This window comes from Xiphophorus couchianus, chromosome 16 (genome assembly GCF_001444195.1).
Source record: "Xiphophorus couchianus chromosome 16, X_couchianus-1.0, whole genome shotgun sequence".
In the NCBI taxonomy this organism is placed as follows: Eukaryota; Metazoa; Chordata; class Actinopteri; order Cyprinodontiformes; family Poeciliidae; genus Xiphophorus; species Xiphophorus couchianus.
Genome location: NC_040243.1, coordinates 426,116 through 449,644, shown reverse-complemented (window position 1 = coordinate 449,644; position 23,529 = coordinate 426,116). Strand labels below are relative to the sequence as shown.

The following is a 23,529-nucleotide window of genomic DNA, read 5'->3' as shown; positions in this document are numbered from 1 at the left end:
AGCAAGTTCGTGTTCAATTGTTCAATAATAATAAGAATAGCAGCTGATCGGCTCTCCAGCCCCGCTGATCGATCGGCTCTGATCGATCACCGAAGCCGCCTGCGCAGCTCCGCTCCCCGCCCTCCTCTTCATCACATCCCGTTGTCTCACTGGAGGATGACTCGGTTGGAGGCTAGCGGCTAACCGGGCGGGTTTCTCATGCCCCTTGTTGTTCCGTGGGTCCCGTGGAGCCGTCCCCGTCCCAAGCCGGTCCGGACCGCAGGTTGCGCCGCCCGGAGCGGCCCGGAGCTCGGCGCGGAGATGCAGCAGCTGTTATGTAAGAGCGGAGCCGCTAACGTTAGCCCGCCGCCATGAATGACGCGCAGCAAGAAATGTCTCCGGACTTCGTCCTGATGCGGCTCGTCTCCGCCGCGGAGTACGACCGGCTGGACGAGCCCGACGACCTGATCCGGTCCGGAGGCGGCGGGTTCGGACCGGTGAAAGCCGCGCTGGGACACCGCGGCGGCGGGTTTGATGTGGAGTCCGGCGGCCCCTCGGCAGGCCTCGGATCCGCATCCCCGCACTACAGTTCGCCGCTCCCCGGGAAGGGAGAGCTGGATGTCGGTCTGGGGTTGTCGCAGGGCCCGCCGAGCTCCGAGGCGCCGCTGTCCCCGCCGCCTGAGGACTTTGCCGCAGCGGCGCAGCGGTTCGTGGACGGTTCGGGCGGACACGGATCCAGGGCACAGCTGATGGTGTTACAGAACCTGCTGCGGTCCGGATTGGAGCAGCAGCCGCCGCCAGCTGCATTCCTGCAGGAGGAACCGGAGAGACAGAAGCTGGAGCCGGGTCCAGGTTCGGGTTCTGCTAGCACAGCTGGTTCCCGACCTGGAGGCGGGAAGGAGCAGAACTCTGGCTGTGTCCCATCCCCGGAGGAGAACCTGCAGTGGCACCCCGTGGTCAGACTATCCAAAGGGTCCGACGGGCCTCAGAACCCCCCGCCGGTCCCTGCCCTGGATCCGGAGTCCATCCCCATCTTGTGCCACCGACACCGGCTGGCCAAGTGGCCCCCGGGTCTGCTGGACCAGGCCCTGCGCCTGGGCCTACTGGAGCTCAGGAGAACCTGCCCGTCTGGGGCTGAAGATCCGGTTCTGGTGCTGGCCCAGAAGCTGGGTCAGCTGGGCGAGGGCAGGGAGGGAGTGGGCGGGGGAGACGGGGTGCCGCCGCCCCCTCGCTGCTCCTGTCACGGCATTCTGGCGGCGGGTCCGGTTGCCCCCGGAGACGACCCCAGCGACACCAGCGACGCTCTGCTGGTTCTGGAAGGCCTGGGGTCCGATCAGGTCGGAGAGCTGGCGCAGGGGGGGGGCCGAGACGTCGAGGAGGAGGCCGGGGGGGGCGACGTCGGGGGGCCGGCGGGGGGAGCCGGAACCGTGTTTGGCGGCGGGACGCTGAGCGGCCTGATGCGACAGGTCCACCGACTGGCCGAGGAGGCGGGCGTCTGCACCGAGCCCACATGCCGTGCTGCCGCCGCCGCCGCCCCCCCTGCGGCGCCACAGGGCCCCCCGGCCGCCGGTGCCGCTCCCCCTGACCCGTGCCCGTGCCCGCAGCACCGGTCCCGGTCCCAGCCGCAGAGCCGCGCCGCCACCCCGAAGCTCGGAGCGGCGGCGGGCGGCTCCGGGCGCGCTGCCTCCCCATTGACAGTCCTGGAGGGGGGGGGCGACAGGACGCCGCGGAGGAAGTCGAGGAAGGGGGGGTCCCTGAAGGTCCGGCTCAGCAAGCTGTTCAGAACCAAGAGCTCCAGCGGCGGGTCGGCCGGCCTGCTGGACAAGCGGCCATCGCTGGCGTCCTCCACCTCGTCGGGGGGGAGCCTGCTGGACGTGTGGGGGTCCACCTGCAGCAGCACCGACCAGGACAGGTGAGATCCCTCTGTCGCCGTGACGACGGCACCTTTCACAACCTCATGGAGGCTGATCTGATTTCTCCAAACAAATCCTTGTTAATCTGAAGGCCTTCAGTCAGAGGTCGGGTAAAAGGTCAAAGGTCAGGGCACTGAACCAGTCCGGCTTCTTGGAGAGGCGAGACAAACCAAACTCCTCCCAGCTGTGAAGCACGGCGGTGGAGCCATGGTGATCGGGCTGGGCCCAGCTGAGTCCAAACTGGGACACCAGCAGCAGATGGGCTGAAGAAAACAGCGGCCCGGTCCGGTCCCGGTCCGGTCCAGTGTTTCATCAGCCTGGCGGCCACCAGACTGAATGTTGTTAAATCAGGTTTTTATTCACCAGTAACAGAAAAACAGATCAACTGGGTTTATTTCCAAATGGCTCATGTGCCTCCAAACTTTAGTAACTGAACATTTTTCGATACAGAACCAGGTGGTTCTGGTGGACTGCGCTCGGCCCAACCACCGGCCTTAGTGGTCTAGTCAAAGTCCTTTAGTTTCCACACCAACTGGTGTTTTTGATGACTTTCTAAGCAGCTCTTTGTTTCAGCCATCTGAGCAGCAGTTCTGAACCAACTCGGGTCCATTTGGTTTATTTGGAGAACTTGACGACAAACCGTCACCTTGTTACAGAGAACCGGGCCGGTTCTGGTCTGGACCTTCAGGGTGTCCAGCTGCAACCTCCAGAAACTGAAGCAAGGACTGCTGACCGGTTCTGGAGGTCCTGCCGGTTCTGGGTTTGGATCTGGACTCTGACTCTGCTTGTTCTAGTTTTAGTTTTCTAAAATCTAATCTGTCATCTTTTTGCTCATCTGATTCTGGACTTATCTGGTTCTGTTTAGTAACTGAGCCCGGTCCAAGGTTCTGATTATCAGAACCACCAGCGCTGGCTCAGTTAAGACCCAGATGTTCTGACTGAAACCGGATCTTGACAGTTCGTCTCCGTTTCTATTTCTGCTCTCAGATCCGACCCAACTTCATTCGGCTCCCGCGCAACTTTTCCCTGCAGCTGTTGCCATGGTGACCAGCAGTCTCACTGCTCAGCAGAGAGAGAGAGATGGGAGGTTACCATGGCGACAGCATCCTTCTCACAGACCTCAGATAAAGCTTGTCTCCATGGCAACAGTGTGGGGTTCCCACCAGGGAGGGTTTGGGTCACAGTCTGGTAACCATGGAGATTTCCAAGATGGCGGCCTGAGAGTGGTTGATTGATCTGACCACCATCAGGCTGAAGGCTGATGGTGGCTGAAGGTCGTGTGGAAACTGTTGAGTGTTGATGTTGTTTGTGTTCTGTTGTCTCCAGGCTGCAGGTCTCCAGGCCTCACAGTGCCTTCGCCCCGCTGCCGTTCACTCCTGCTTTCACCGGTGAGTTCACCTGCTCAGGTGAACACCTGGCAGGAACACGGCCTGTCGCTCGGCAGCCGTGAGACATCATGGGGTTTCTGGGGGGCCGAGTGTTTGCGTGAAGATCAGTGAGATGTTAACGAGCCGCTGCAGCTGATTGGTTGGAGGCAGTGATGCAGACATGGCGGACCGCCAGGCTTTACTTGGCGAAACGTCCTTCCATCCAATCAGAGCACTCCTAGCAAACAACTGAATCCGCTTGAATAAATAACAACCAATAACATCCAGCAGGTGAAAACACCAAAACACCAGAAAACTTAAAACAGTTCAAACTTTAACTTTCCGCCCTGCGGTTATTTAAACATCCATGCTGACTCGTCCATTTTACATATTTCTTTCAAGTTACTTTTGACTTGGTGTCCAAGTGGCTTGTTTAAGATCCACAGGTTGATTAATTTGTTAGGATTCAACTGCAGTTAAATCCAGTAAATCGTTTTAGTTGGAACTTTACACCAAGGAATAAATGGTAAAATCAAAGGCGAAATATTAATTTGATTAACGTTTTTTTACTGATGATCTTTTTGGGCGGGGCTGTGTTTGCATCCTCTCTCTCTCCCATCAGTTTGTCCAAAAATGTATCATCAACACCAAGAGTTTTGTTTTACAATTTATTTTAGATTCATTTTATTTTCCTCGTTTTAAGGCTCCGTAGTTTAACTACAGTTCATGTCTTTCAATAACATAATTTCCTCTTCGTGCTTTCAAATTTCCTGATGACTTTCAACATTTTTTAACTCAAAAACATGGAGGACTGCTAGTGGATCGCCATGGCAACTCAACCACCGCGATGAGCGAGACCTGAGGGAACTCTGGAGCTGTTAGCTGATTGGTTCAGAGCGCTAACGTAACTGTTAGCTGATTGGTTCAGAGCGCTAACGTAACTGTTAGCTGATTGGTTCAGAGCGCTAACGTAACTGTTAGCTGATTGGTTCAGAGCGCTAACGTAACTGTTAGCTGATTGGTTCAGAGCGCTAACGTAACTGTTAGCTGATTGGTTCAGAGCGCTAACGTAGCTGTTAGCTGATTGGTTCAGAGCGCTAACGTAACTGTTAGCTGATTGGTTCAGACTGCTAACGTAGCTGTTAGCTGATTGGTTCAGAGCGCTAACGTAGCTGTTAGCTGATTGGTTCAGAGCGCTAACGTAGCTGTTAGCTGATTGGTTCAGAGCGCTAACCTAGCTGTTAGCTGGTTGGTTCAGAGCGCTAACGTAGCTGTTAGCTGATTGGTTCAGAGCGCTAACGTAGCTGTTAGCTGATTGGTTCAGAGCGCTAACGTAGCTGTTAGCTGATTGGTTCAGAGCGCTAACGTAGCTGTTAGCTGATTGGTTCAGAGCGCTAACGTAGCTGTTAGCTGATTGGTTCAGAGCGCTAACGTAGCTGTTAGCTGATTGGTTCAGAGCGCTAACGTAGCTGTTAGCTGATTGGTTCAGAGCGCTAACGTAGCTGTTAGCTGATTGGTTCAGAGCGCTAACGTAGCTGTTAGCTGATTGGTTCAGAGCGCTAACCTAGCTGTTAGCTGATTGGTTCAGAGCGCTAACGTAGCTGTTAGCTGATTGGTTCAGAGCGCTAACATAGCTGTTAGCTGATTGGTTCAGAGCGCTAACGTAGCTGTTAGCTGATTGGTTCAGAGCGCTAACGTAGCTGTTAGCTGATTGGTCCGCTTTGCGTTTTGTTTCACCTTTTTCACACGTTTTAGGGTAAAAAGTAACAACGACTCTATGATGAGGCACATAAAGTCATAGAGCAGCTTGTGTCACAGCCTGGTAACCATGGAGATGTCCAACATGGCGGCAGCCCTGAGGAACCCCACGGCGGGTCGGTTCTGTCGTCCTTCGGGCTCCTTCAGCCCAGCTGGTTCTGAAGCACCGAGACGTCCAGCGGTCGGTTTTGTAGGAGGTTGAGTCGCCATGACAACGACCCCATGAAGGTTTGGGCTGTTTGTGGGTCCACAAGGTTCTCCTTTAGAACCGCAGGCAGGAACTCAGGATGAAGGCCCTTCAGCAGCTTCATCTTCATCACCTGTCCTCATCTTCATCACTCAGCTCTTCCTCTCTGCTCACTAACCCCTCCTCTGTCCAGGTGAGACGGTCTCTCTGGTCGATGTGGACATTTCCCGCAGGGGGGGGGGCGCTCAGCACCCCCCCACGCCGCCCCCCCCTCCCAGGCGGAGCCTCAGCCTGCTCGGTACTTCCTCTTCCTCTTCCTCCTCTTCTTCTTCTGTCCTCTCCTCCGATCGGGTTGCTCTCATTGTCGTACCGTCACACAACCTTGAAGCTCTTAGAAAGACTTAAATTCATTTGTTCACAATTAAGGCCTTAAAATATTCAAATTTTATTACAAACAATGAACTGTGTCACTCTGGCAGGATAATTTCATCTCACGTTGTTTGAGGGATTTTCTGTCAGACAAAGTTTTGGTCATACAGACGTCTTCCGTCGGTCCTGTGACTCGAGGCGGTTGAGGCTACCGCTAACTAGCTGCTAATGTACCTTTGCTAACCAGCTAGCTAGCTGACATTTTTTGTGTCGATCATGGGAATGTGTAAATTTATCATCAGTTTGCTGGACGATGTTTCCATGATGCTACGTCCATCCTGGGCTAAACGCTCGGCGCCACTACAGCCTAAAATTGAACGTTTCGGTCATGATGCAGGTTTTACATTTAGTTCATAAATATATTAAACAGAATTACCTTATATTAAAAACCCTGTGGAGCAGCAGGAAGATCGTTTTTCGTCCCGTTCTCTGACCTTTCTGCTCCTCTCTGAGGGACGGGAGAAATAAATTCTGTTTTTGTCTTTAGCTCCAGTTTTTCTGACTATTTCCGAGTGAATTTCAGGAAGTGATGGATGATAATCAGGAGTCAGATGGGATGCTGCCGTCAGGCTGCGATAGTGATGAAAGTCTGGAATGTTTCATGGATCGGAAAACATTCTGATCCATCCGGACCAACCTGGCGGTCCGGATGCTTCAGAACCGCCGGGCCTCCTCTCACAGCTGTCTGTCTCTGACCTGCAGATGATTTCGGGGGTCCTCCGCAGCTCCAGGGGCCGTTCACGGAGCGCAGCGCAGGGGCCTCCATGCAGTCTCTGCCCCCCCGGCCGCTGGCGCTGCACCCGACCCTGAGCACCATCCAGCACAGCCTGAGCCTCAACGGTGAGACCCGGACCACTGCGCCCCGGTTCCGGTTCCGCCCCCGGTTCCTGTTACACTTCTACTTCCAGCAGCTCCACAACCAAAGAACCAGAACCAGCGGGCCAATCATACTGGGCCCACTGGTTCAAGTCCAAAGCCAAGCTGATCCGGATCAGTTCAGAACCTCTGCAGAGGCTTTTAGCTACCAGAGCTGATAAATAAATCCAGGAGTTTTATTTCGTTCCAAGTTTCCTTCTTTCAACAATACAAACTTGTTGGAAGTTCATTTCCATCTGGTTTAAACAAAATGTTAAAAACTTTCAGATGTAAAAAAGTTTTAGATTGTGCTCCTGAATTTATTTCCAAACTCTGGCGGTTAAACACTTTCAGGTCTGGAGAAATATGGAGGAATAACTTCTCCAGATTTAACTTTTCTTTAAGGCTCTTTTCCCACCTGACAGACTCGGCTGGATTGGGGATCAAAATTGCAACATCTGTTACATTTTCAGGACTGTAGTTTGTATTCACACTGCACTGAGTCAAACAACTGAAACTAACTGACAAAGCTATTCCCCCCGTCACCTGTGGGGGCGCTGCACCAAGAACTACTGAAGGAATCGACACAAAAACCTCTAAAGAAGACAGAGCGAGGATCTTTTTGCTGCTCCTGTGCCAAGAACAGCTTCTGGTTCTTCATACCCAGGAAAACTTTTTATGTTTTTTAATTTTTTTATTGAATATACAAAAATAACAATCTCAAACAACACGTCAATAACAGACATTACAAAAAAACCTAATAGCACAACTCCTGCTGTTAATAAAACCAATTAGATGCAAGGCTAAAACAAAGTATTAAAATAATGAAAAAAAAATAAAAATAAAAATTAGATAAAATAATTATAAAATAAAATAACTTAATCAGAGGGGACTACTAACTGAAAATCTTCCATTAACTCAAACATTTTAATTGCGTTTAAATTCTTTCTCAGAAATCTTTTAAACAAGGAAAGATCATTTTTAGAGCAGAGATTGAGAGGGAGCATTTTGCATAGCGACATTTATGGATATAATATTTGGTTATAATCATTAGAACATTGACTTTTCTTTCTTTGATCATACCCAGGAAACTTGTCCTCCTCATGTCACAGATTCTGATGTCCTGAAGCCTTTTGACCTTTTGACCTTCATGTTTCAGTGAACGAGGGAATCAAACTTCCTCCATTTTCACACTGATTAGCTTGAAAACCTAGTTTTGTGAGTGGTTACAAGCAGCTGCCATATATTTTCTCCCTTTACCTCGTTTACTCCACGTCTGACCACCAGACATTTTTTCCTCTAATGGTGGAAATGTGCGTTTGTATTTACCCAGAATGCCCTGCGCTGTAGCTCACTTCCTGCCTTCGGAGCGGTTTCTAGTCAGGCTGCTTTCAGATATGTTTTCAACCGTGAAAGAGTTCACTTCAACCGGACCGAGACCGAGGTTTTTAGGCGGATCAGAGTTTTGGAATTGAAATTTGCATCTCATCTCCCAAACGACCCAGAGTCTGAATCTGGACTCTGGTTCTGAATCTGGACTCTGAATCTGAACTCTGGTTCTGGACTCTGGTTCTGGTTCTGAATCTGGACTCTGAATCTGGTTCTGGTTCTGGTTCTGGACGCACCCTGCTGGCTGAAAATGGGTGAAAAAGCTGGAAACCTTTTTAAAAGTGACAACAGAAAATTCAGTGAAGGTTTTATCATTTTTTACAGTGTTGGCGCTCCGTCGTTCGTAGCGAAGGAAACGTCGGACAGGAAGTCGTCATTCCTGGATTTACAGACAACTAATATTATTTAAATGCAAGATGTTTATATTTTTGTCCAGTTTTGACTTCATTCCTGCTCTGTGGTTCCTTCAGGAAACGATCTGATTGATTAATAAAATAATCGAAAGTTTTTTAAATAATTGATTAATCATAATCAGTCATGGTTAATCAGATTATTCAGGATTAATTGATTGTAAAAAAAATTAATTGGTACTAAAGTAGACAATTATATGTATAATCAGGTGATCATGCTGACCAATTGCTCCTATTAATAATAATTAATAAATAATCAATTAATCATATTAATGGTTTCAGCCCGGTCCGGTCCGATTGTAACTCGGGTCTGTTTCTCTGCCCCAGACACGTTCCTGCGGGCTTTGCCCCGCCCGGTACCGCTGCGACCCGATGGCCAGAACCCGCCGCCCCGGCTTGCCCCCCGCTGCCCCCTCAGCCGGCCCGACGCCGGCAGCTTCGCCACCAGCCTGAGGGAGCTGGAGAAGGTGGGTGTGTCTTCCCGCGCTCTGATTGGACGTTGGTGGCGAGGAAGGGGGTGGAGCCTAACAGTTTGGGGCGTGTTTGCAGTGCGGCTGGTACTGGGGTCCGATGAACTGGGAAGACGCAGAGATGAAGCTGAAAGGGAAACCGGACGGATCGTTTCTGGTGCGGGACAGTTCGGATCCTCGCTACATCCTGAGTCTGAGCTTCCGGTCGCAGGGAGTCACACACCACACACGCATGGAGCACTACAGAGGTACCACACACACCTACACACACACACACACCAGGACTCCGCCCGTCACCTGTGACCCGCTGACCTCTCCTTCCGGCAGGAACCTTCAGTCTGTGGTGCCACCCCAAGTTCGAGGACCGCTGCCACTCCGTGGTGGAGTTCATCGAGAGAGCCATCATGCACTCCAAGAACGGAAAGTTCCTCTACTTCCTGCGCTCCAGAGTCCCAGGTAGGAACCGACCCGTCTCACCTGCAGAACCTCCGAGAACATTTCAAATCCAGAACCGGACACGTCAGCCTGCAGATGTTTTCGTGGCTTCCTCCAGGATTTCAGGATTATTTCTGGGATTTTTTGCTTCAAAATCTCTGATTTTGTGGTTAAACTTTCGGAACAATTTAAGGAATTCTGCCGTTTTTGTTCCTTATTAAACCTTTAGAGGATTTTCTATTACAAGGAGAGCAAAATACTGCTGAGCCCGGAAAAATATCCTTTCATTGGAATAATGAAGTGATTTGGGTTTCTGTCCGACCTTCGATAGATGGAAGTATTGGGTCGGTTTCAGCCTCAGAACCAGAACCAGAGCCAGAACCAGAACCAGAACCAGAGTGTTACACAGGAAACTGCAGATGAATCTTCAGTTTTTACTCTGATGACTGCAGACTGTTATTTACTTCATCCAGACTTTCCTTCAGCCTGGTTCTGGACCGGCGGTTTTCTGGAGTCCAAACTTTTCTCTGGTGATTTTTAACATTTATTTTCCAAACTGACGGCCGATTATTTTATTTGAATTCTTTTAAACTCCAAGCTGCGAATAAAACAACAAACAAAAACACTCAGTTTGAACTGGATGCTGCATCTCTCTGTTGCCATGGAGACACAATAAGTTCCTGTTTCCTTTATTGAATGGATTTGTTTACCTGTGTGTGTGTGTGTGTGTGTGTGTGTGTGTGTGTCTCCAGGTCTGCCTCCCACTCCGGTCCAGCTCCTGTATCCGGTCTCCAGGTTCAGCAGCGTCAAGTCTCTGCAGCATCTGTGTCGCTTCTGCATCAGGCAGCTGGTTCGCATCGACCACATCCAGGAGCTGCCACTACCTACGTACGTACCTGCAGAAGCCCCGCCCCCGACCCGTACTCAGGGGAGACAGGAAGTCACAGTGCAGAGCAGAAACAGAAGTGAAATCGTCCAATCGGCAGCAGCTCGGCTCAGAGCGCTGCCGATTGGCTCGTGGGATCGTTACCTGTGCTGCAGGTAAAAGGCGTTTCCCTCTGTCCTCCAGGCCGCTCATCGCCTACCTGAGGAAGTTCTACTACTACGACCCGGAGGAGGAGATCAGCGCCGCGCTGCTGGACGGGAAGGAGGCCAGGGAGCCCAGCAGCCAGCCAGGGGTCCGGTCCCAAACGTAGCACCGGAACCGGGCCGGACCGGGACGCACCTGGAGCCCACCCGCAGGTAGAACCCGACCCAGAGCCCGTCTGCACTTCCTGTTTCCTTTTCAGGGGTTGAAACAGAGATAATCTCCCAAGAATACGGATTATTTTCAGGTTCCTCGAACGCTGCTGCTGGTTTTCTACTGGTTTAACTGGGAGCCGTTCAGGTTGAGCACCAGATGAGCCTGACGTGTTCAGAGCAGCAACATGACCCGAAGTCACGCTGCCATTTATTCACTGCAGTGAAACAGATGCTGGGCACTGACTGCATGACCTTCTACTGACCACCGGGGGGGGCTCTTACCACACACTTCAGTCACATGGGGTCAGCTGACCCCCCTGCAGGATGCCTAAAGGTCACGACCCACAACATGACCTTCACTTCTTCACCTCAGTTAAAGGACATAAAAACAGGAGGCGTTAACCAGCAGGCTGCACCGTTCAGGAAAGTGAAGCAAAATAACAGCAAGAAGAAGAAAAGATATTTAAGAATAAAGTTAAAACAAATGCAAATATATTCCATAAACTCTCATTATAGAATCATCTCAACCTGAATCAAAGACTAAAAGTCTCAGCGGCCGTCAGAGGGTCTCCTCTGAATTTAAGCAGTTTCTCCATCTTGGAGAAACTGGTTGGTTGATCAACGTGTGAAAAGTTTCCCATCAGAAACGGCCTGAGAGCAGCAGCTGGACGCTCCCCTTTCATTTACCAAACTTCAGTTGATGCAACATTTTTGCTGCAGCTTGGCGGGACGTTGAGTCTGTTTGGAGATGTAACCGCCGTGAAAGAGCCAGAGGCCTGGAGGCTAACAGTCAGCTAACAGTCAGCTAACAGTCAGCTAACAGTCAGCTAACAGTCAGCTAACAGTCAGCTCACTGTCAGCTAACAGTCAGCTAACAGTCAGCTAACAGCGAACTGAGCTGCAAGAACACGAAACTGAAGCAAAAGGTAAAAAGAAAGAGCCAGATTTATACTAAGTTACAGTTAGAATTTGAATCACAGCTTTTATCTCTGCAGACCTTTTTTCTCTCACACCTTAAATAAACTTCATTGACATCAATCAGCCAATGAGCTGACGGGAGTCTGAGGTTAGCCAATCACAGCAGTTCTTCCTCTGTGATGTCAGAGCGCCTTAGATTAACGACGGCTTCCTGATGTGATGTAATGCGGCGGCTGCAGGTGAACTGAACATCCTGCAGGTCGACATGATGAGACCAGAACTATTCTGTGGGTCTGAAGTCCAGCAGGAGAGCAGACGGTTCTGGTTCTGGTTTTGGTTCTGGAAGTGTGAACTGTCCCTTCTAATGCTGTTTTCTTCCTGCAGGTCTTTTCTTTCTCTGCTCTCTGGACTCGACCACTGAAGGACGTTCAAACACTCAAACTGGACTCTGACTGCAGCCAATGGGCTCCCTCCGCTCAGTCTCGTATCCGGGCGGGTTTCAGATGATCCCGCCTCCTCTGATTGACTCGCAGGGAGTCGCCAGGCGAGGGACGGGGGATGAGGAGACTCCGCCTCCTCTTTGATGTCATCACTGATCAGCTGGACTGAAGCGAGCGTGACGTCGCTGTCGGGAAGGAGAGGAAGTGTCAGTCGCCTCCAGGATCCCAAACAAATGCTGCGGAGCTCGGCGTCCGGAACCGGGGAGGGTTCCGTCGGTTCTACACGGATCATATGTTTACTTCCCTTTCTGCTGGAGCCTCAGCAGGGGGCGCTGTTCAGTGGTACCATATGTTGATCAGCTGCTCTGATAATCAGCCAATCATCATTCAACTTTTAAATCAGATATTCTGAATCTTTAATTACATATGTAATTTTCAGACTTTTCTGCTTCTAAAAGAAATTTAAGGATATTTTTCTGAATCAATGAACTGCAGCTTTAAACTCAAGGACCTGATGATGCAGGGCAGGTATTTACTTCTTAACCTGAAGTTTAGTTTATTTCTGCTATTAAATTGGATGGTTCTGAGAACCGGAACCGGATTAAATCATCTAAAAGTGGGCGGGGCTTAAAAGAGGAAGACGACCCTGAGGAAGGATCTCAAAACCGAAACATGAGGAAGAAGATTTGGGTTTAAACCTGCAGCTCATGTCTGACCTGCTGTTTGTCTCTATGCTGGATTATCGATGTTAATGAAACCATCATCATGATGCTTTTTCTCTGACTCGTCCTGCTGCTGCTGCGTTTGGTTCAGGTACGACTGCAGGTGTGAAGGGGGCGGAGCCTCTGAAGGCGTGATGATGATGATGAAACTGATTGGTGTAAAGGTTTCTGGTTCCAGGAACCAAACCCAGGAGGAGAACCTGTTCAGAACTTCCAGTTTGTTTCCTCTTCAGCCGATTCGTTGCTTTTTCAGCACTTTGATTTTGGAAAATTTTCAAATTTAAAATGTAATTTAAATTTTAAATGCCTAGCTATTCATATTTTTGAAAGCATTAGCTAAAATAAAAAATTCAACTTTTATTTCACCAGGCAAAACACAATGAACAATTTGTAATGTGCAATGTCAGCCTGAAATTAATAAAGGTACAAAATATGTTCTAGATATGAAATTAAAGAGGGAAGCATTTTTTTACATATAGATTTACTTTAATTTAATCAGTTTTAAATAAACACTCCTATTTTTAGGTGTTATTGGATTTAATTTCCTGTCACTATTTCTCTCTAGTTCTACTTAATTTCTTGAGATTATTGATTACAGTTTTCTGTACCGGGTGAACAGAACCAACCCGGTTCTGGTTCCTCCATGTAGCGCCTTTTGTTAACATCAGAGTTCCCATGGATAATGTCAGAACCTTTTTTAAATTCAATTCTCCGCGGTTGTTTGGGAGATTAATCCGACCTGTTTGGACTCATTCCTGGTTCTGCGACAGATGGACGATGTTCTCCAGAACTTTTCCATCTGTGGTTTTCATTTTTTTTGGAGATGTTTGGAACTTTACTCGCTGTCGGGAATAACATCCAGATCCTGGAGGCGACAGTCGCGCCGCGACGGCAACATTACCAAAAAACTTAGAGCAGGGTTACCATGACGACTACTCAGCTACAACCATGTCAACATCCTACTGTTTCGCTCTCTGGGAGGACGGATTCAGACACTGGGAACTCTGGGAAAACTGGAGGCGGGACCCAGACGTCCTGCTTGGACACTTCCATGATGTCAAACAGTTGTAAATGTTGACTGAAGACATGTTGTTGTTGGTGTGGAGGAGCAGTAATGTGTCGTTGTTGTGCCGTCACCTGTTAATAAAACACGGTGGGACTGAAAGAGACAAAAACCTTTCATTTTTAGTTTAGTGGTCACAAAATACAAACTTTAATAGAAATGCAAACAGAATTTAACTGAAACACTTTTAATGAACAAACTGCTGTAGTATCAAAATAATCCTCCCTGCAGGTCAGAGGTCAGCCCTGCCTGAAACAGATCTGTTCTACTGTCCCAAATATTACAGCTCATGACAAAAGAAGGTAAAGTTACCCTTAAGAAATATTTTTAAATTCTTTAAGCTCTGTATAATTATATATAATTAATCTAATATATAATATAATCTATATAATTATAGATTTCAGTTTCATTTACAGATTTAATATAAAGACATTTTCATGAAATAATTTTAAGGATAAGCTTCCAAATAACTATTTAACACTACTACAGATTAAGATGAACTTTAGGATGAATCAACTATAATAGCAATCGATGCAAAATATCAACACAAGGACATTTCAACACACACTCACACTCACGTGGAGGGTTCTTCATTGGTTAAATGAAACATACTTCCTGTGGTGCGTTTATTTGCAGTACCAGCTCCCTCGAACAAGGGGTCGCCACTGAGGTTAAGGTCATTTTATTTCTATAGCACATTTTCAGCAACAAGGCAACACAAAGTTCTTTACAGGAATTAAAAGGAAATACAACCAAAATAACAAACCAAAGGAAAGAGAAGAAGAAGAAAAGAATCTAATGTTGATCTAAAGTGTGTAAACTGGGTGCTGCTGTCCTGGGATGCTAGATAAGTAGAAGAAAGTATTCTTTGGACTTTGTAAGTATGCTCTAAATTTGTAAAAGTAACGAGTACGCCACAGTTTCTAAGTAACAATAAAAACTTTTTTTTCTGGATTCTAAGTTCGTTCTAATTCCTTTTCTGGGTTGCAGTAATAGGAGTCTCTGCATAATAATCTAAAAATTAAGAAGTATAATCTTGGTCTAAATAGTGAGTACTCTACATTTTCTAAAAAAAAAGAGCTAAAGAGTGACTAATCTAATTCCTTTTCTGAGTGAGTACGCCACAGTTTCTAAATAATCAAAGTGTCATGGTGTGTGGTTAAGCAAAGATGAGGTAGACGTGGTGGATGGTGAGAAAAGTGATGATTTAATGATGAATACACAAGGAGTACAGAAGTCCAGGCAGCACAGGTGAGCAGAAGGCTAGGAGCTCAGACTCTGGTAGCAACTAGGCGACAGGAAACAATGACGACGCCACAGTAAAGACACAACTTACGACAAGGACCTGACAGGGAACAGGAAACACAGGTGGGAATAAATACGCAGGGAAGGCAATCAGGAGAAACGAGTGACAGCTGTGGACAACTGAGCACAGAAACCTAAATTAATACACAGAAAAACCAAATCCTCACAAAAACGGGAACAAAATAAAAAGAGAAAAGGACACAATAGGGCACATGGCAACATCCAGACAAAACAACGACATGAGTGAAGGCGGTGACATCACATGAAACCACGTTGCTCAACCTCCCGACAGAAGTCCGATAAGATGTTGTTATCAAGGAATGTCCTTGGGAGCGCTCAGCTGCACAGCTGCATGGATAACAGGCTGAGGTGGGAAGGAGCGTAATGTTTACATATCTTCAAAGAGATAAAGAGATTGAAAATATAAAAATAAGCAACAGAGGGAAAGTCAATTCAGATACAGAATGTCTTAGGTCGGGTAGATTATAAATTTCAATCTTCCCTAAAGTCTCTCCAAAACATCTCAGTTCCCAATCATCCAAATTAGTTTGGTCATTCCACTGAACCAAAACTAGCAACTTCTCCAAGATGGATTCCTTTCCATTAGTGAGTTTTAGAGTCCTCCGCTGGGCTGCGAGTCTCAGCAAGACTCACATCCATCTTGTGTCTCTGGTCAACCAGAGACACAAGATGTCTCTGGTAGTTCGCTAGCCTGAACTAGCGAACAGTCTGAGTGTTCGTTAGTTTGGCCAAGAACGTCACAAATTTGTCGATAAGCCAGGAATCCACAAGCTCCAAACAGGAGAAATCCTTTTGTCATGAATAAATCCAGGGTGAATCCCTGCAGGACAAGAGGGCTCTCCTGTGCCCAGACTTCTCATCGAGAAAATTTGATCAATTCCTTTGAGAGACCAGTTGACCAGATCCATAATTTGTAGATTTGGAGGATGTGCAAAGAAAGGCTCCAAAAATATAGAAAAAGACAAGACAAAAACAGAGCAGGCAAGGCAGGAAGGGAGCAGAGGGAAAAAGCGTCCGCCTTCACTGAGAGCAAGAGGGCAAGAGGGCAAGAGCACACACTTAAACACATATTTTAGTTGCTGCCACTAGTCTCCTTGGGCTGCTTTTTCCCCAAGGAGAAGGGGAAAAGCAGGCTACACATTAGGAGATGCTCCTAAGCAGTGTGGGGTCCGGAATGTTGGACCCCACAAGGAAACGGGGCACATCTTTGTTGGGAGGGCTCCCTGCACTCAGATCCCATGAGCAGTAAATGCAACACTGCCCTTGGAATGAATTTGTGTGGCACAAAGAACATCGGTTCTTATTTTTCTTTGAATAGCCGTGTTTTTACTTTCAGCTTAATGTGATAGGCCAAAATCATCCAGCTTCCTTTTAAGCAGAGACAGACTTAGATGTAAAAGCTCATTGAAAAACATTCTCTCTTTTGTTGCTGGAAATAAATTTAAAAAACCTTTAGACCAAAAAAGCTCAGGAGACTGTAAACCTTTTAAAGAAAATGCCTGAGACCATTTTTGGAGCTACAACAACTTGTTCTTTTTGTTGCATTAAAATGGTCCAATTTTAGTTTAACAAGAATTGAAATGGCCCCTGAAATGTTTTAATTCATGAACTTGGAGCCACACTGCAAAACTTTTGAACAAAACGTCTTAAACACTTTGAGACAGTCTGGAATTAAAAATGAAAAAAGAATTTCTTGTGAGATTTTCATTATTATGAAATAATTAAATAAGTTTATTTAAACGGACTGGACGGTTTTTCCTTCTGAAATATTATAAAAATTGACTTTAAAGGACTTGGTTTTATCTTTAATGGACTCAACACGGTCAGGTTCCTGCATGGAGGAGCTTAAACGTTTCGTTACCTTCAGCGTTAGCATTTCTGACACATCAGGATCAGAACAATGGAAATATATTAACAGGCAGCATCTACCACACATTGTGAGAGATGCAGTAGAGCTATTACCGCCACACACACAGTCATGTTTTTGTGTCTTGTGGGGACTTTGACTTCCATTCATTTACAATTTACTCCTAATCCTATCCATCACTGGGATTTGTCCCCACAAGAAGCCGTGGTCCTCACAACCCCACTATGTAGACAGAAATAGGTCCCCACAAGTATATAAAAACCCGGTTCACACACAAACTAAATAAGTCTTTCCTGTCAGCCGACTGTCCAGTTTAACCTCCTCAGATCCCCTCCTTTTCATCTGTAAAAGGATCATCATTTCCATCTGCAGAGGAAAGATGAGAGAACAGTAATGATAAATAACTGCTTCCATTCTCTTCATTTATTTTATGTGAAGGCAGAAAGACGCCCTCGCTGACCTCAGCCTTTGCAGTCTGAATTGTGGACTCTCCACCAGATCCAGCAGCTGCTCCACATCTGAATCCTGCAGGTTGTTGTCTCTCAGCTCCAGACGCTTCAGAAAAGACGGGTTGGTGTTTAGGGCCGAGACTATAGAAGCACAGCTGGTTCCTGATAGCCTGCAGCCCCACAGACTGATGAACAACAAGACACATTTGGTTTTCTGACACATCGTCACACCTAGCATGACTGTACCAACTATCAAGCATGGTGGTGGCAGCATTTTAATGTGGGACTTTTTACTCCCAGTGAAATCCCACATTTTTTTCCTTTCCATCACATTTAGCTGATCTGATCTAAATCAGATTAGTCAATGTCTAAGGTTGCTAACAGGAAGATGGTGACCTTACCTCAGTTTCTGCAGTTTGCAGTTAGGAGTCTCCATGAAAGCACACAGGTGCTTCACACCTGAGTCCTGAAGATTGTTCCCACTCATGTCCAGATATGTCAGAGGGGAGGGGTTGGACTTTAGAGCCGAGGCCAAATAAGCACAGGCTATTCCAGTTAAGCTACATTCTAGCAATCTAAGCAAAGAAAAACATTTTCTGTCAAACCAGGTTAGATTTTGCTTGTTTGTTTAACAAAAGGCAAGAGAAAGAACAATAAAATGAATTTTGTGGGCTGACCTGAGTGTCTTCAGTCTACTTTCTGAATTTTCTAGAAAGGCACAAAGCAGTTTCATGCCAGAATCCTGCAGCTTATTGTTCAGACCCATGTCCAGATGTTTCAAATGAGAAGGATTTGACATGAGAGAAGACCAGACTATCACAGCTGATTTCTGACAGCCTGCAGCCTCTCAGTCTGGACAGAAAATAAAAACATCTAATCAGATAATTAAACAGAATTTAAGATTTGAATCTGGTCATCAGTATATATCAATTTATTGGAAGCTGCTGTTCACATTGACAAACAGCTCAAAACATACCTATGACTTCAAAAAGAACAACAAAAAGAAAGGATGTTGTAAGTTTCACATGGTTAAAAATAACATCAATCCTGCCCAGAGCCCAGTTATTGTCTCTATGCCACTATGCTCATACAGTTAAATTCTTTCAGACCCAAAAGTTCAGAGAGTTCAAACTGAGAATTTAAAACAAACCAAAAATATTTAGGGAATTGACCTCAGTGTCTTCAGTTTGCAGTGTGGACTTGCAAGTCCATCACATAGGAGCTTCACTCCTGGGCCAGGCAGGACGTTTCCAGTCAGGTCCAGTTCTATCAGCTGGGAGCGGCTGGACATCAGAGCCGAGGCAACAACTTCACAGTGAGTCTCCGAGAGTCGACAGCCGACCAGTCTTCGGTGTCACAGATAAAATGATGCATGTTATTACAACTCTTTTATATGAGACGTTCTTATCTATGAGGGAATGCTGCAAGTCAAAGAATAAATGCAACCTGTTTAGTTTCCTTAGAAACAAACCCTTTTAAACCAGCATGAATTATGAGCTGAACTGTTTGATAGCCAGTGCTAACTGGAATTGATGGATGATTGGATTGAAATGACTTTATTTTTTGTAAAGTGCCTTGAGATGACATGTGGAGAAGTATTTAAGCCAGGGCTTCGAAATAAATTCAGGAGCAGTATTTCTTTAACAAGAAAACTTTTTCACTATAAAAACATGCAAAACTCATTAAAATGATAAACCGTCTTTTTTTAAGGGCTTTGAAAAGCTCATTATAGCTAGATCTATATCTTATTAAACCCAAATATCTTCTCTTTTATATAACAAAGGTCATAACAGTAAAAATGCAACACCTCTTGGGATTTTTAGATGTGGTCTGGAAGAAACAAAGTGAGAAGACAGAGAGTCAGAGGGAACTACTTTATCTCTCTTTAACAAGTTGTATCAGAGGAGCATATTTTAATAAATGAATACATTTCTGAACAAAGTTTCTTGATAAAACAAGAAAATTTATTGCTGTAATGAGATATAAAACTTTTTTCTTAATAAAGTTTCTTGTTTTCTCATTTTAACAAGTTTTATATCTTGTTATAATGAGAAAGTTTCTTATTAGAAAGAGATGTTAAACTTGTTTCATATTAATGAGAAACCTTCTTGTTTTAAGGAAAGTAGCAACTCATCTCATTGATACTTTCTTGTAGCAACAAGATGCGTTTTTCGTTATATTGAGATTCTCCTCCTAAATTTCCAAGCTCTGGCAGTTAAATGCTTTGTAAATGTGTTGTTAATTGGCTCAATTGAGTCTTCTTTAGTTTCTACATACAGGTTGGTGGGCTGCAGACCTCGGTAAGGTAAACTAGTGTATCATGTATACACACTTTGACACACATGTTGCAGCCCGTTAAAACTTATATGTTCCTTTACTGCTGTTAAAGACATGCAACCAGTGCCATCAGATCCTAAAAACTGACTCAATCAGTCTCTCCAATTAATAGGAAACATTTTATATGACTTAATATTAATTCTGTGACCTCACCGAGCCTTTCTGCAGTTCCTCACCACTGGGATCAGCCTCATTTTCCCTTCCTTTGATGTGTTGAACATATCCAGGTCCAACTCATCCAGAACCTCCTCCAGCATCTGTAGCATGTAGGCCAGAGCTGAGCAGTGGATCTCTGAGAGTTCCCTCTCTAATCGGTTCTCCATCCTCAGAAACTCCTGGATCTCCTGCTGAATTGAGAGATCATTCATCTCCATCAGACAGTAGAAGATGTTGATGCTTCTATCTGGAGACATTTTATTGGTGTTCATCTTCTTCAGGTTGTTGATGATTTTATAGATGTTCTCTGGACTATTCTCTGTTTGATCAACAAGGCCTCCCAGGAGCTTCTGGTTTGACTTCAGAGAAAGGCCATGAATGAAACGAACAAACATGTCTAAATGCCCAGTTTTACTTTGGAGAGATTTCATCATGACTCTCTCTAGGAAACAATTTAGAGTGAAGTTATCATCTTCCATTTTTAAGTCTCTCCCAACATGGGTGTTGGGTGAACCATCCAGGAAGTCCTTCACCACATCTGTGCTCCTGGTGGTGAAACAGTGGAACATGTAGACTGCAGCCATACACTCTTGAATGCTCAGATGAACAAAGCAGTAGACTGGCTTCTGGAAGATCACGCTCTTCCGTTTAAAAATCTCTGTACAAACTCCTGAGTACACTGAAACCTCTGTGACATCCAGACCACACTGCTCTAAATCCTCCTCATAAAACACAATGTTCCCTTTCTCCAAATGTTCAAAAGCCAGTTTTCCAAGCTGCAGAAGAACTTCCCTGTCAGCCTCCATCAGCTCCTGTTGACTTGTCTCATGTCCACCATAGTACTTGTTCTTCTTCTTCTTTGTCTGGACCAGCAGAAAGTGTGAGTACATGTCAGTCATGGTCTTGGGCAGCTCCCCTCTCTGCTCTGAGGTCAACATGTTCTCCAGAACTACAGCAGTGATCCAGCAGAAGACGGGGATTCCACACATGATGTGGAGGCTCCTGGAGGTCTGAATGTGGGAGATGATTCTGCTGGACAGCTCTTCATCACTGAACCTCTTCCTGAAATACCCCTCCTTCTGGGCGTCAGTGAAGCCTTGTACTTCTGTTACTCTAGAAATACATGAAGGAGGGATCTGATTGGCTGCTGCAGGTCTGGAAGTTATCCAGATGAGAGCCGAGGGAAGCAGGTTCCCCTTGATGAGGTTTGTCAGCAGAACGTTGACTGATGACTTCTGTGTGACGTCAGAAACCAGCTGACTGTTGTTGAAGTCCAGTGAAAGTCTGCTTTCATCCAGACCATCAAAGATAAAGAGAAGTTTGCAGACAGCCAGCTGCTCTGCTGGGAGCTTCTGGAGGGTTGGATGGAAAACATGGAGCAGCGTGAGAAGACTGTGCTGCTCATCTCTGATCAAGTTCAGCTCTCTGAACGAAAGTAGAACCACCACACTGACATCTTGGTTCTCCAAACCCTCTGCCCAGTCCAGAGTGAACTTCTGAACTGAGAAGGTTTTTCCAACACCAGCGACACCGTTGGTCAGAACCACTCTGATAGCTCCTTGTTGGTCAGGGAAGGCTTTAAAGATGTCATGACACCTGATTGATGTGTCACTGAGAGCCTTGGAAGCTGTCTCCAGCTGCTTCACCTCATGTTGGGTATTAACCTCTTCACGTTGTCCCTCTGTGATGTAGAGCTCGGTGTAGATGCTGTTGAGGAGAGTTCTGGCTCCTAATTCATCAGCTCCTTCAGTTACATGTTTACATCTCCTCTTCAATTGGTTCCTGTGTTTGTCTAAATCCTCCTGAAGACCAAAATCTGGCGAAAGACAAAAGCACAAATGTATAGAAGAAAATATATCTTTTTTACACAACAAGAGATGCTTCAGCAATGATGCTCCATCATTCTGTGAATCCCTCTGGGCATTGATAGCACTGTGAAGCAAACATGACCAGAACATACAAGCGTGGATAGATTAAAGTTTCAGAAGAACCTCCAGAACCCTCGAACCCGTTGGTGGACACCTTCAGTGAGGGATGCCGTCAGGCTGAAGAAGGAGTCCTATCGGGCCTTTTTGGCCTGTGGGACTCCGGAAGCAGCTGATGGGTACCGGCGGGCGAAGCGGCATGCAGCTCGGTGGTTGCTGAGGCAAAAACTCGGGCGTGGGAGGAGTTTGGAGAGGCCATGGAGAAAGACTTCCGCACGGCTTCGAGGCGCTTCTGGTCCACCATCCGGCGTCTCGGGGGTGGGGGGGTGGGGAGGGGTGGGCGGGGGTGGAGCAGTATGGCACCAACACTGTTTATAGTGGGGATGGTGTGCTGCTGACCTCTACTCGGGACGTTGTGGGCCGGTGGGCAGAGTACTTTGAAGACCTCCTCAATCCTACCAACATGCCTTCCATTGAAGAAGCGGAGCCTGGGGACTCTGGGTTGGGCTCTCCAATCTCTGGGGACGAGGTCGCCGAGGTGGTTAAAAAGCTCCTCGGTGGCAAGGCCCCGGGGGTGGATGAGATCCGCCCGGAGTTCCTTAAGGCTCTGGATGTTGTAGGGTTGTGTTGGCTGACGCGACTCTGCAATATCGCATGGACATCGGGGGCAGTTCCCCTGGATTGGCAGACTGGGGTGGTGGTCCCCCTGTTCAAAAAGGGGGACCGGAGGGTGTGCTCCAATTATAGAGGGGTCACACTCTTAAGCCTCCCTGGCAAGGTCTATTCAGGGGTCCTGGAGAGGAGGGTCCGTCGGATTGTTGAACCTCGGATTCAGGAAGAGCAGGGTGGTTCTGGTTCTGGTCGTGGAACACTGGACCAGCTCTACACCCTCGGCAGGGTCCTGGAGGGTTCTGGGAGTTCGCCCAACCAGTCTACATGTGTTTGGTGGACTTGGAGAAGGCGTTCGACCGTGTCCCTCGGGGAGCCCTGTATGGGTTCTCCAGGAGTATGGGGTACCGGGCCCTTTGATACGGGCTGTCAGGTCCCTGTATGACCGGTGTCAGAGTCTGGTCCGCATTGCCGGCAGTAAGTCGGGCTCGTTTCCGGTGAGAGTTGGACTCTGCCAGGGCTGCCCTTTGTCACCGATTCTGTTCATTACTTTCATGGACAGAATTTCTAGACCAGCCAAGGTGTTGAGGGGATCCGATTTGGTGGCCTTAGGATCTCATCTCTGCTTTTTGCAGACGATGTGGTCCTTTTTGCTTCATCAGGTCATGATCTACAGCTCTCGCTGGAGCGGTTCACAGCCGAGTGTGAAGCGGCCGGGATAGGGTAGAGTGCCTTCTCCGGGTCCGGGGGGGTGTTCTGCCCCAAGTGGAGGAGTTCAAGTATCTCGGGATCTTGTTCATGAATGGGGGAAGAAGGGAGCGGGAGATCGATAGGCGGATTGGTGCAGCGCCTGCCGTGAAGCGGCGTTGTACCGGTCCGTCGTGGTGAAGAGAGAGCTGAGCCAAAAAGCGAAGCTCTCGATTTACCGGTCGATCTACGTTCCCACCCTCATCTATGGTCATGAGCTTTGGGTCATGACCGAAAGAACGAGATCGCGGATACAAGCGGCCGAAATGGGTTTTCTCCGTAGGGTGGCTGGGCTCTCCCTTAGAGATAGGGTGAGAAGCTCAGTCATCAGGGAGGGACTCAGAGTAGAGCCGCTGCTCCTTCACATCGAGAGGAGCCAGTTGAGGCGCATCTGGTCAGGATGCCTCCTGGACGCCTCCCTGGTGAGGAGTACAACATCTCGTTGCTTGTACTTGTGACAGTGCAATGACAATAAAGTTTAATTCTATTGTATTCTATGTCCCACCAGGAGGAGGGGAAAACCCAGGACATGCTGG

The 23,529-nt window shown here is 47.3% G+C and overlaps 2 protein-coding genes across 3 annotated transcripts; one reads left to right on the top strand and one right to left on the bottom strand.

The window, feature by feature from the left end:
* On the top strand, positions 1-13,679 carry LOC114159837 (suppressor of cytokine signaling 7-like). Of its 2 annotated transcripts, XM_028042032.1 has the most exons (10): positions 1-1,891; positions 3,219-3,280; positions 5,398-5,502; positions 6,336-6,473; positions 8,615-8,754; positions 8,837-9,005; positions 9,085-9,213; positions 9,945-10,080; positions 10,262-10,434; positions 11,737-13,679. In XM_028042032.1, exons 1-9 carry the CDS (start codon positions 351-353, stop codon positions 10,386-10,388), a joined length of 2,547 nt encoding a protein of 848 aa, XP_027897833.1. In that variant the 5' UTR covers positions 1-350; the 3' UTR covers positions 10,389-10,434; positions 11,737-13,679. The 2 variants fall into 2 exon arrangements, with proteins under 2 accessions (XP_027897833.1, XP_027897834.1); XM_028042033.1 differs by lacking the exon at positions 5,398-5,502 and having other exon boundaries at positions 3-1,891.
* Positions 12,948-21,685, bottom strand: LOC114159836 (NACHT, LRR and PYD domains-containing protein 3-like). The gene is given in 7 exon segments (XM_028042031.1): positions 12,948-17,136; positions 17,231-17,404; positions 17,621-17,794; positions 17,897-18,028; positions 18,030-18,071; positions 18,392-18,565; positions 19,710-21,685. Coding segments are annotated over 7 exon segments (2,667 nt in total). The 5' UTR covers positions 21,671-21,685; the 3' UTR covers positions 12,948-17,126.
* Between the last annotated feature and the right edge of the window lie 1,844 nt (positions 21,686-23,529).